We start from the raw sequence: 14,221 nt of genomic DNA, 5'->3' as shown, positions 1-14,221 counted from the left end.
GAGCGGTTTCCAGTGGTGGGCAACATTCATCAAATGTCTTTTCCACAACTCTGGGTACATTGGCAGTGGGAAGACTTTTTTGAGCATCCTTCAAGGTCCTCCACTATGAGAGAAGTCCCTGAACGCATCACGACTGATAGAGTTTAACCCCACCGTGCAGAAAATTAAAAGGGGTAAAAGAAAGAAGGGAAAACTACAGGAAAGGCTGGCAAACATGCAAATGCTGTCCAAAGTGTACTGCTACCACATTTAAAACAGATTTCTTTTTAAATTCCACCTTTAAAAACATCAGCAGGTCGGTAAGTAACTGAGTAAGTAATGTGTATTTATATAAGGTCTTTCAAGATAAAAATCTGAAGGTGCTTCATATTAAAATGACATATAAGACTGAAAGATAAAGTAAAAGTATTAAAATAAGCTAAACTAATAAGATAAAAGTGAGCACAATAGATTGCTACACAGATGCTAGTCTAAAAAGAGGAACTGTCAGCTGTTAAATAAATCCATTGAGTTCATAGAAACAAAGGTTCTGTCAGCCTTAGTTTTGGTCTTTGTTTGGAGACCAATAACTGTCCTCGATGAGTCGACCTCAGGGTTCTGGTGATGACATACGGCTGTAAAAGTGCATCACCAGGCAATCAGAAAACAGCGTTTGGAGGGCCTAGTTAAAAAATCCTGCAGCTTCTTTCTGGACAAGCTGCAGACGGTTTAAAGAAGATTTACCAATGCAAGTAACAGTGGAAATACAGTAATTTATGCAGAATGAAATAAAAGCATTACCGACTATGTCCATCTCCTCAATGAAAATGACACCGCTCAGTTTACCAATCTTAACTTTTGGCATATGCATGGATTGACAGATTTCTATCTAAAGTCAGTTGGTTTAATGTAAATGGGAGGTAGACCCAGGTACACCCTGCAATCTGCAATCTGAGGGACCAAGCTATCCAGAGCACAGATCTGTTTTCTCCTCATTCAGCTGGAAAAAGTTATCAGTCAGCCAGGACTTTATACATTTGAACTTGTTTGCAGGACAGATACCTTCTAGCCATTAATGAAAGTAATAAAAAACTGAATATCATCAGCATAGCAGTGACAGAAGATACCATTAAAAGGCTGTACAAGACTGTATGAGGGAAGCAAATAAAGCACAAATAACAGGGTCAAGAGCAGAACCCTGTGGAACACCATGCTTGTGTGGGAGCTTTGTTCACAAAAACTCACTGCAGAGAAGAATTTATCTTTAGTTTCCTGTTAGAATTGGATTTACGTGGTGTGCTGGTGTGACATCTCCACACATCCTTGAAACAAAACCCAGCAGAGCCGTGCTAATAAAGATAAATAAAGCAATGACATGCTTACTTCAGTTTGGTCTTTACAGTTGGCTGCTAATGACTGCACAGAGGAACGCTTGGGGATTTGGTGTAAACGCAGAAATAATTTCACAAAATGAATTCACATGCCAGCTCCTCTGAACAGTGCAGATGAAGAAATCACCATTTGGACAGCGGGGTATCGAGGTGGAAAATGAGCTTCAGCCACATAACAACAAGTGGATGTAGCCACACTCATTGTAAAGTCTAGAATCTGACATTTTTCTGACACAAATGCACTTTTGTATTATTGTTTTATTTTATTACTATAATGTTTTTAGAGACAGAGGCCAAGATAGTTTGACAAGAAGGAGGAGTGTGACATTTTGAACTTAATTAGCATCTATAACTTGGAACAGAAACAAAAAAGAAACATGCAGTCATAGAGGCTCCTGTTGGTGAAAAGCTTTGGAATTCACACAAAAAGTTACGATTTGATTAAATATTCCTTTGCACAATGAGAGACACTGCATGAGAGATGTGCATCAAAGACACGGCGTCTGATAGGTGCAATATGGAGGCAAGAATAAATAAAACCAACTGTGCCAGAGGACTGCTGCTTATGATGAGTCTGACTAATCTTTGGATTAGACTAAGCTGGCCCAGGCGTCTGATAAAAAATCAGTTTTGTTTTTCTAATAATATAATTACCACACCATTAAGCAAATAAGTTGGTGGCCAAGCATAACCACAAAATTACAGTATTTGTATTTACATTAGTTCCACTTAATCACTAATTGCACACTGCAGTTATTTTAAAATTGTGTAAGAGTTTTTACACACGTCCTGTGGCTACAGAAGGCAGTTAAATGTGTTGTAACCACTATGCAATTCAAGACTGCAGTAAAAGTAATGCTTCATGACAATGGCGAACACATTTCTTCTTCTGTAATGCTGATAACACAAACAAAGTGCTCAAACCTGCATCTAAACATAGCAGACCAGCTCCGAGTAAAAACATGACATCATGAATGAGTCTAATTTATTTCAAGGCTTTTTGGTTGTGGTTCCCCTTGAGATATTCCAGGAAAGAAAATAAAATAAACACATCTGAATGTGTGCACTCTTTACTAAAGGCAGCAGGGCTGTTTCATTGGAGCCATCACGGTTTAATTTTCTTTGCCAGCTTTTGCAACATCTCTGCAACTGACAGAATAAAAAAACAACCAAAGAAAACCCCCGTCTTTTTTTTCTTTTGCTGAAAGCTTCTTTGAACCCAGAGGCAACAAATGAGCAAGCTCCTCACTCCTTAAACAGCCTGGTCCATACATTAATCAATCATTGAAGACCAAGCTAAACCTCCCTCTGTAACCTTTTCAATGTGGAAAACTGTTTACCTTGAATTTTAAACTGTCTAAAAGCACCTCAGATTAGCATAAAAGACTTTTCTATCTGTGATAACACAAGAAATACAAAGCTCAGTGTTTCCAAACAATGTAATTTTATATTTCCATTTATAACACTGTGATGAGGATTCTTCTGCACAGCCACCCATTACTGATGAACGATATTAATTCAATGCCTGCTCCGCAAATGTTTACCTCAGCAGCCCAAACAAAAACCTTTGTATTCTGGCTCATATCAAAGATCAGTCTCTGTAATGTGGAGTTGCTTGGTTATCTGCCATGAATCCTTTACATGAAGCTCAATCAGGAAATGAAACAGAGTCTCAGTTTTGTCTTGTTTCAAGGCAAAACTTCACTGGACTTTTAGCAGCAGACATTGTTTTTAAAGGACAAAACGTTTCCGTCAGATTTCCTGCAGCAGGCTGAGTCCAAATGGTAAATGGGCCGCTTTTATACACCACTCTTCTAGTCTTACTGACCACTTAAAATGCTTTTACAGTACAAGTCACATCCACCTATTCAAACACACACACACACACACACACACTTGTGTGTTGCTCAAGGACATTTCAGCATCTGGCGGGTGGCGTTGGGGTCAAACCAGCAGTTCTGATTGACAGACAACCGCTCTTCCTTCTGAGCCACGGCCGCTCATAAATATTACCAATATTAAACAAACTATTCTATGGCTAACCGGAAAATGGACGACAGTTATTACATGACACGTTTTAATACAGCGCTTCCAATTCTACAATATTCAGTATAAATTTGGAACAAAACCCAAACTTTGATTTTGGTCCATTTGTTGTAGGTTTGCCTCTGCAACGCTATTGTATTTTTTCATGATTTTTATTCTTTTAAGTTGTTGATGCTTTGTTGTTTAGTGATCATTCAATTCTTATTTTTTTGTTTATTTATTGTGCTGTTTTTGATAGACGTTGCAGATGCATCAAAGTAGGAAAGCTCTCCAAATCTCACTGTATACAAGCCATACAATGAGAATAAAGACGATTCTATTCTATTCTATTCTATTCTATTCTATTCTATTCTATTCTATTCTATTCTATTCTGCCAAAGGAATCCAAGGAACAAATAGATATTTAATCTGATCTTTAACAAACCCCTAACGAGCCCTGACAGTGTGCCTTATTAAAGTAAACCTTTGACACCAATCATGTTGACATACAACATTATCATGTCAAAAGGATTCATATAACTGATATAAAATACTTTGTAACCTGAAATCAAATGAAAATATTCCACAAATCAAGTCCCATCTCTACAGTTTCTGTCATTTTAGGACGCGCCTCATTGAGCAGACTTTTTTTTTCCTCTCAGGAACATCATTTTGTTTCTGATAAATGTAGAAAGTTCACATAATAAAAAAAGACCCGGTTGACAATATCTTCTTTTATGACCAGTCTCAGTTCAGAGTGTGTTGCACAACAGGATTCATTCTCTGGTGAGACTGAATCTTTCTTAATCATGAAACTCCAAATCAGGTTTGTGACGCCAGCAGATTGAGTCTGTCTGTCCGAACGCAGGAAGAGCTGCACGCTCTCAGTCCCCATTAGCCCATTTGTATTGATTAATGCTGGGATTGTCATCAAGCTTTTTGGTTCTCATTGAGCGCGTATACACACACACACACACACACAAACAAAAGAAGCTTCATCACAGAATTCAGAAAGCCTTCTTATCAATGTTATTGTAAGCTGACACAAAAGAGTTCTTAGAAATGTAAGCCCACCTCCAAATAAACTGGAAATGTGGGGATGAGTCACTTTCTAACACACACAAAAACTAATGCAGCTATAAACATGTGGAGACATTTTTAAAACATGCATTTTTCACTTATATAACCTGTAATATTTCAGGAATTTTTAAAAATGCATTTGCAATTGAAATAAATCCCTTAAAAAACAATGATTTTGTCCAGAGGAAGGAAAAATGCATTCAGTGTTTTATTTCTTTAACTTTATGTGAAGACAGTTAAAAGAAATCATCAAACCAGTTTTGAGAAGTGAATTATTTTGTCAAATAAGTGAAATTGTAGTTGGTCCTTGAGCTGAGTGCTGTGGATCTTTAATAAACGGTAAAAATAAGATACCATCATTTAGTCCAGACCTGTAGTCTAACCTACCTGCAGCCCAGCAGGGCGGAAGCTTTTCCTGGCAGCGCCCGTCATGTGAGGACAAATCCATTAAAGCACAAGCAGTTCTTTATTTGTCTCACCTGCTGTGTGGGCGCAGCGGAAGCAGCAGCGATCGGTGAGCGTTCTGTGAGCCGTTTGTTTGTTCAAATCTCCGCCGCTGCTCTTTGAAGCATGTTTGAGGCCGGGTGCAAAAGTGTCAGGGTCATCTTTTGATGGATGACCTTACTTAGGCGTCTTCAAGGCTCGTGTTAGTTCTGAGCTGAAACAGAAACCATTAGAAAATGTGTGTGTGTGTTGTATGTATGAGTGTGTATTCACACCTGACTGAAAGGCTTTTCTGGTTGGGGCCAAAGAAAAACTGTCCTCTGATTCAATTACCACTACAAACTGAGTTGTAAGGGCCAACAAGAACATAAAGGACATTCTGCTCCGTTTCACTCAGACTTTCTGGACATAGGTTTGAACAAAGAGGATTATCTAATCAGAAATGGACTCTTACCGGATTGATTGCTGCTTTTTTTCCTTTTAAGTCTTAAAACATTTCTCAGTCGTCTTCCTAGAACTGGATCCCTGAGGTGACAGAATCCCTCGTGTCAGAACTCTTCTGTGCCAAATGTAATTTGGACAAAATTGCCTTACAGGAGTGTTTTTCACTCACTAAGCTTCACGACAGCATGCTAATAATGTTGGCTGAGAGAGAATAAATTAGTGCTTTTTGGATTTCTCGTCACTCAGAACTATGGAAGTGTTTTGCATAATTTCACTTCTAATTAGATTGGTCAGTGGAGGCATTGTCTGATTAGATTCAACCTCAGACCTTTAGGTGTTTCTCTGTTTCATTTAGGCTGCCGTCTGGATTTAAATTTATTCAATAAAAGAGGGGAAAAAAGAGAAAAACTGTAACACGACACATCTTTTTATGACTCTTGATTTCACTCAACCTCATTATCTCTGATGTGACATGCGGGCAAATTGTGATGTACAGGCGTAATGAAATTTGTGTGCAGGACCATAATGTGTGTAATTGAAACGCTGGGAAACCTTCTCATCGCCCTCACCTCTGCAAGTACCTACTGTGCCTCTGAAGAACAGATCTTCCCTCTAACATTTTTTACATTCTTGGTAGTAAACACAGAAAAAAACTCTCAAACTTCCAGTGTCTCTCATCTTTTCTTGTATAACCTTGTACATTTTTGATATAATCTACTGACAAATTATAGTCTGTGTATTGAGGCATATTTACCATCTTACCACAGTATATTTTAGGGGTGTAACCGGATGTGTATTTGTACCGTGACTGTTTGGTTCAAGTACAGACAACTAGACAACAAATGCGTTGCTCAACTCCCATTTAGAAGAGTTCACACGTTCAATTTAGCTGCATTTTGCTAATGGGCACGACAGAAAAGAAGCAGAGAAAAATACTTTCTAAGCACTCTTTATCAAACAAAGCATGGCTGGTTGGTTCAGAAATGACATCTGAAGCGTGTGTTTGAGTCCAATCAGCTGGGTGGATAATCTCCCAGTGATCGGGCTGCAGAGAGGGAGACAGAGATGCACATACACAAAAAATACACAAATATACCTGACTACCGTGAAGGGTGAAGTTTAGGCTGCAAAAAATGTATTTTGTGCCATTATTTGTACCTGTTCAGGTATGTTTGTGTAGCTTGGGTTTTTATTGTGTATGGCAAAGAGTTATGCCATATAATTAGTATATCAGTATATAATAATATTTTCTGAGTTGCTAACTGTTGTACATTTTATTATTTTTATTATTATTTTTCACATTAGTGAGATGATTAAATAGTTCTGTATTGTCATATTATACATCAATCTGAGGCCAAATTACCTGGAGCAAACATTCCTTTTTTATTTAATTGTTATCATTGTAATATTTGTTTTACTCTACAGGTTTTAGGAGTTTATCAAACTTTCTGTTTTTCACATGATGTCAGGATTTGGGTGTTTTTGAGTTGTTGTCTTCTGTGTTTGAGTTTCATGTTAATGTATATTATTGTAGTTTTGTTCACCTGCTCTCAGATCAGTAGTTTTCCGGTCAGCCTGCCACGCCCACTTCACCTGTTCCCATCTCCCCCTCACCCTCAGTCACTCCCATCATATCCTCACTGGTTCATCGTTGGTTCCACGCCTCATTCAGGGGTCGTGTGTGTTAAGTCTTTTGTTTTCACCTTTATTATAATAAATCAGCTTTGTTCTTTGAAGCGCAAAGATGAATCTTCAGTCTGGGTTAATTTTGTTAAAACCTGTTACATGGAACCTGTTACAGTATAGATTGGATAAAAATGACAATACAATGTGACTTTTTTATTTTATAGTGAAGTTATCAGCTGACAAATCCCACCTTAGAGCCTCTCCACTAGTAAGGGGTTTTGTCCTTCATCAGAGTTATTGTCGTTTTCCAGAATGGCTGCACATTGGCAACCTGTTGCATCAGATTTGGTCTTATTGTGTTGTCAACACCTTCTTTACCTTCACTCAAATTTTTAACACTTTTTAAGGCTTTTGATCGTTCAGTCTTCTGGCTTTCAACCATCTTTCAGCATCTTCCTTTGTTTGTTTTTTTTTACTTTGACTGCTTTTCTGCTCATTCTTGGTTCAGCATTTTTCATGGATTGAACTAAAGAAATGGAAAATGAATTGTGTTTTTGTGACAGGCCGTTAGTCACAAAGTGGCTAAAGATCCAATTCAAAATTTGTTCTTTTCCAGTTTGTCTATTATTATGTGTCGACTCAACGCTGGCTCATTCTTCACTCTCAAGTTTAGGAGACTTTTTATGCCTGAGTGATTTGTTAAAAGAAAGAAAAAATACCTAAAAATGGATGGTTCTGGACTACAAAAGAGTGACAAAAATAGCTGAAATTCAAAGGATTTTAAAGGATTCCAAGAAAATCAGTCTCCTTGTAAGCAAAACATAAAAAAACTGCTGAATGACCCAATACTTCTGCAGAGTTCTGTCCATGCAACTGATTGAACCCACTTAATGACTGGAATAAAACTCCAAAATTAGGTCAGTTAGAACGACAGACATGGAGATGTGGCAAAGGAGCGAAACCAATCGTGGCAAGGAGGACATTTGAACCATTTCTTCTTTCAGTCTTCACAGGGAAAGTGGGCAAAAATGAGAAATGAACTCTGACAAAGACACAGAAATGCAGCGATATGTGAGGCTGCAGGGTCAGATCTCTGACTCCAACCTGTCTCTCAGACTAAACATGCAGAGAAACCTCACACAGCAGGAGATGCAGAGTTTTTTGTCAGCTTTAAAAAAAAAAAACACCCAAAGGGTCCTAACTGCTTTTTGTTGCTCCGTGCTGATGCTGAAACATACCAGCAACAAAGTCTGTCTTTTTCAAAAATATATATTTATATATAAAAAAATCAAAGAATGTAAATAAAACAGTATTTATTAATTTTATGTTAAAAAAATCTAAGATCAGAGAATCCTTTCATTCGACTGAACTGTGAAAATACTCGTCTTACAGTAAAACATCCATCTTGTTTCTCTCGGGCAAAGCTCAAATCGACTCTTTATTGTTTATTTTTCTGTGTTGATTTCAAACAGCATGTTTTGATTTAAACATTAAAAGAGAAAAGTGTTTCAGTGTGACAAAACTCTGGCATGAAGTGTGTTTGACATAAGACAAAAATGCCTTTTCACTTCCCTTTCAAAGACTTTAACTAGATCTGACTGTAATAATAGGAATTACTGCACCGAACATAAACATGTTTATATGTTTCAGGTCCAAATATTTCGTTGGTTTTGGGAGCTTTGGGCGGTTTGAATTTGATGGATTGCGCAATTTATAAGAGCCCTAGTTTACAGAAGGGGAGCTTCTATTAAATGAAAAGAGGAACAACAACCGGAGAAATAATATCGGTGAATAAAATTCCCGGCACTCAGTAACGGATCTGTCCCTTCTGTCAGCGCTCATCCTGATCAACATGTTCCCTGCTGACACGTACAGTCAGCCCACAGGAGTGTTTACACAACTTCCAAAAATTGCAGCATGCTACCCTTCCCCTGTAGTTAGTCTGTCTGAGCTGAAAAAAATATTGCTCGAAATTTTGTTGTCAAAGTTTGGAAAAAGCACGAGTCTGTTTTTACTTAAACTGCCTGACATTAATTGTTTCTTTCCGGGGCGGCTGCTTTCTTCTGCAGGAGTTCAGCTGCTACAGGATTTTTATTTTTTGTTTTTTTTTCTAGGCAAAACTTTGCAAAAATTATTTTCATAAAGCTGATAGACTGTACTGCTTACCATAGCTAAATGAAAGGTTCCTTGAAGAAATGCATATCGCCTGCCGCCTTTCAGGCCAGAGTTTTAGATTCAAACCATCCTATGTTGAGAAATGAAGTTCTGCACAATTTCATGTAAAATCATTACTTGTCAGGCTCACCGTATGTGTTGGGAATGACTCTCAGCTACTACCACTTCAAATTTATGTCAATACCTGTAAAACTAAGTTATAACCATGCTTGTGTTGGCCATGATCAGTTAGCTATGGTGGCCATCTTGAGTTGGATTGACTCTTAAAGTTAATCCGTTGTAGATGTACAATCAGTAATTATTTCCTGAAATTCTTAAGATATTTTGGCGTCCGCCTTTGCCTTTCAGCAGCAAGTGATGTTGACAAATGGTTCATAGATTTAGATTCAATGAACTGATTTATTTTTTTAAATTTTCAACTAATTTACCCGATAAAGATAATGCCTCATGCAGGAGTCGAGTGAAACATGTCTGAAGTGAAATGATGAAGCTGATGTAACAACTTGGATCATAAATTATTATTTTTTAAACTGGCTCCTCTTCAGTCCCTGTTTGGACTCTTGCATCAAAGCAAAGAGTTCACACCGCTCGGCTGAATGCATTTTTCACCAGTTGGACTCGAGTGAGCTTGAAATACCTGCCCAGATTATCACCAAAGGTGTTTTTATTTGATTTCACAAGACACGTCTGCTACATGTAACACTTTTCAAATCTTTTAAAGACTACACGAGCCGAAACACAGCATAAGACAACCCTGCTGCTGTTTTTAAATTCTGATTGAAGGTTCTCGTTTGTAATAATTGGCTCTTTTTTGATGAAAACTATGCATGTTAAAGTAAATACTGTTCTGGACTGTGAAAGCCAGAGACCACGAGTCATCTGTGTCTGTGTGTGTGTGTGTGTGTAAACAGGGCACGGCTAGAAGCGTTCTCCGATAACAGTGGGAAGCTGCAGCTCTCCCTGCAGGAGATCATCGAGTGGCTGACGGCCAAGGACGAGGAGCTGTCGGAGCAGCTGCCCATAGGAGGCGACGTGGGGGCCGTCCAGCACCAGAGAGAGTTCCACCAGGTGACTACTTCAATTAAAAGCACACACACACACACACGCACACACACACACACACGCACACACACACACACACACTCATAAGTGAATTCATGAATCCAGCAGAATGTGGGACCTGTTCAGAGTTTGGACATCTAACTTAATAAACACACCCAACAGATTACTCATGTTATGAAGTCTGAAATATGTTTGAATTTAAATACCACATTCCAGACAAAACAACAGCTTCAGTGAATGTTTTTTTTATTTTTTTTAACCCACATAATAAAGCTACTGTACTTTTCATCAACCAAACTGAGTAAAATAGGACAGAAAACAGATAAATATTATGCTGATATGAGTTTTCAAGTCACGGCTTTCAATGTTTCATTTAGCTGGTGCTTTTAAAAGTAAAGAGTCAGATTAAATAAAGGTCCAACTGTCCCGGTTTTGTATTTGTTTTGGCGTGTTTGGTTGTTTTATCTGGGTTTGAGTTTTGTGCATTGAACTGTTTCAGTTTTTGAAGCAGTGTTTTCAGGGATCCTGTTTTTTCTGCTCAGTTTCCCTCAGTTACTGCTCACCTGTAATCATCCCAGCTGCATTCACTCTTCTTGATCATTTCCATGATAGTCCACAGAAACTTAACCTACATTTTGTTTGCGACTGTGCTTTATTTTTCTGAATTTCCCCCGCTGAGTGGAACTAAAGGCTGCAAAGACGTTTAAAGGTTCACCTGCTCTTCACCCCGTGTGGGCTGAGTTTGACTGACACCAATCAGAGCCTGTCTGATGACGCTTCACTGGTTTCTTCAGTCATATTTATACAAGCCAAGTACCGTATTAGTAAGCCTCTTATTGACATTTATAAACTGTTAAAAGTGCAGGACATTAACTCAGTTTGTGGGAAAGGAAAAGATGGAAAAAATACTGTGTGGTTCCACATAAAGTGGGCCACCTGGCCACCTTGCTGCTTCCGTTTTAGCTTTAAAGTGCTTTATTTTTTACATCTTTTTAGAATAATCAGAAAAAAGAGTGCACTTCGCCTGCATGATCCTGTGCTGTAATGTTTGCCATGTTTTATAGACAGTTTTTGTAGAACAGTTGTGTTTTTTCTACTTGGTGACAGCTAACACAGCCCAGAAACAATTCATTTCTTCTGTAGAAGGTGAAGAACAGGATAGTGCACTTTGAGTTTGTAGATAACGAGAGTTTTCTGGCAGCTTTAGCAGATATCACAGTTATCGATCAAAGCTGAGTTTACGGTCCAGTCCCGGTCAATACGAGATAAATGGCTGAAATGTTTTTTCCTGATTTCAGTTGTCACTGATAACACAGAGCTCTGTGGGAGGCTGAGAATGCTTCGAAACGGTGCAAGTACATTTCAGCTCCACATAGTTTAGATAAACTGATGTGTTTTCTTCAAATAAAGAAACATCACAATTAATCTAATACTTTTTCCCCTCCACTTCACATTGCATGATTAGTTACGTAATTTATGTGACTACTTGCAAGCTGAAATAGAGACAGCAGCAGCTAGCTGTAGCAGTCCATGTGCAGCCTGGGGGTTATTCAGCTAGCATATTATATTTTTTTTATTGTAATAACCATGTAACACAAAATTAATGCTGGTTTAAAAGTTTATAGAATAGTATTCACGCTAGGGATGGGGAGGGATTCTCAAATACTCAGAGTCTAGTTAAAATTGTGAAAATTGGAAGAATTAATTCTTCCGTCACAACCGTCTTTTTTTTTCTTTCTTTTTTCCACCAACACCTGGTAGTTACGCCAGTTTGTTTCCGAGTGGTGCTTTTCTAGTTGGAGTGCATTTTTCAACACAACGCTTACCTCCAGGGGGACGTTTGAAGAGATAAAAATGGAATAATTACGGACAAATTTGAAGAGTAGTTTTGATTAAAATGCACATCTCTAATTCACACACACTGCCTTAAAAGGTTTGAGGTTTGAATTGGTTTAAAATGGCAACAATATGCTTTGTCCTCGGCCCTGCTTGGACTAGCCATCAGCTCATCAGTCCGGAAAGAATCAAACTGTAATTTTCCAAACTGGGGCAGCTCTATGCATTATCTACGACAGGTAATTGTTGATACCTTTTTCCCCAGAACCCCACTTTTAAATACCTTGTTTCACTTATAAAGTAGTAAATGTGTAAGAGATAATATAGAAGCAAATTAGAAGGAATTAGGGAATTTTAAAGGGAAACTATAAGTCTAATTTTGCATTAATTTATTATAACTGAACAAATGTCTTGTTTTGTCAAAAACAAAAACGGATAAACTTCTCAGTTTTTGACGCTCAACACAGAGACATTTGGATTTGTTTGATGCCCTTGAACTACAGAGGTGGATCCTTTTTGCTTGACATTCAACTGTACCGAAATGTCGCACATTTCCAGATTTATTCGGTTATTCTTCAAGCAGGAATGACGACATGCTCGTCCCCAGCTGTGACCTCGAGGATTGTTTGTAGCAGGACAATCAGCAACTCAGACGCAAACTCCCAATCTACGGAGTGCAGCTGGTATTTCTGAAATATTCCACTCACTCTTTGGTAAATTAATACTTTGATTAACGCGGAGCCACTCAAGGATTAGCTTTCATGCCTTTGTTAGTGGGGAGCAACACTTGATGCTGATGTGTGGATCCTGAGTGAAGGACACAAACAAGCTTTGCTAATGTTAATTCGATTGGACTAGCAGCGATTTTAATGTTTTATTTTCGTCCGTATCAAAGTTCAAGGCTTTAGGGATCGTCAATAAGTGCTGCTGACAGAAACAATGGCTCCTCCTGTCAGATAATTGCTGCGTGGCTGAATGATTCGGCTTTAAATCTCTTCAAGGGCGCACGAGCTCACATTCTGAATGACGAGCAGCTTATTGATGTGTAGCACAAATCCCTGCTTGTTTGTTAGATGTACTCTTCCTCCAACTGAATACAATGAAACTTGGATTATCATTTGAGTTCCTTTGTGATGCTGCCTGTTAATTTCTTTCTCTGTGATCACAGTCTGGCTTCACCCATACATGTTCCTGCTCTCAGGTGGGCTTTGCTGTGTTTACGTTTTTATCGCCCACCGCCGAAAAGTCTGTTTCTGTTTGTAAGCAAAATATCTCATGAACCACTGGACGGATTTTAATGAAACTCCCTGGAAATAATCATTAGGTGTAGACCTACAACTGATTCACTTTTGAAGTCAGTCCAATTCAAGATGGCTGCCACAGCTAAACAACACTCGTTCAGTTTTAAAGATATAGAGCTAAAATTTGATGTGGCAGTAGCTGAGAGTCTTTGACAACACATACTCTGAATGTGAGATTGTGCAAACCGTTTTTTTAAGGTTTGACAAAAAAAGATTTTAGCCTAAAACTCTGGCATCTTTTAATGCTAGGCTTATAATTTTTGCTAGTTTTACATGTTAGTGCTAAAAATCTTTAATAAATGACACCATTTTTCACCCTGTCTTTGAGTTTTCTTGCATCTAAATCGTGTTTTTATTGATCTGATTGGTGGAACAACAAAAAAACAGATTGTTCATTCAGTCACACGGCAGCCATGTTTTCTGAGAAGAATCAGTGTAACAAACCATCTGGCACATCAGATTAAAACACCTGTTGTTCAGGTAGTTATACTGATTAAATGATTGTTATTCTGACCACATGCGCCTCCAGTTTGAGTTATTTTATTTTCCTACGACTTGAGGTTTCTGTGCTGTCACTATCTTTTTATTGAGGAGCTAAAAAGAATTCCTTTTATGTGATAAATACCCAGTGGTGGGGCAACTGCTGAAGTCCCAAGATGTATTTTAGTGCTGGAAGTCTCTTCTCAGAAAGCTTTTTAATTGACAGGTTATACACCCTGTGTGTGTGTTTGTGTGTGTGTGTTGTGTTGTGTTCAGGTAGGTTTGGTACAGGCAGAAAGATGTGTTTCACTTCGAAGTATCATATAGAATTTCAGCTTTTGGAGGAAATATCTGCAGACAACAAGCAGAAACTTCAGT

General features: G+C 38.3%; 1 protein-coding gene across 2 annotated transcripts in view; it reads left to right on the top strand.

Moving 5' to 3' along the window:
- The window catches only part of drp2 (dystrophin related protein 2), a 174,888-nt gene that overhangs the window by 104,009 nt on the left and 56,658 nt on the right, over positions 1-14,221 (top strand). For both annotated transcript variants that reach the window (XM_017408504.3, XM_025004232.2), the window contains one exon: positions 10,076-10,232. In XM_017408504.3, coding sequence (XP_017263993.1) covers positions 10,076-10,232 — 157 coding nt within the window. The remainder of the gene's footprint in view (positions 1-10,075; positions 10,233-14,221) is intronic.

Source organism: Kryptolebias marmoratus, linkage group LG9 (assembly GCF_001649575.2).
Source record: "Kryptolebias marmoratus isolate JLee-2015 linkage group LG9, ASM164957v2, whole genome shotgun sequence".
Taxonomy (NCBI): domain Eukaryota; kingdom Metazoa; phylum Chordata; class Actinopteri; order Cyprinodontiformes; family Rivulidae; genus Kryptolebias; species Kryptolebias marmoratus.
This window is presented reverse-complemented; position numbering and strand designations above follow the sequence as displayed.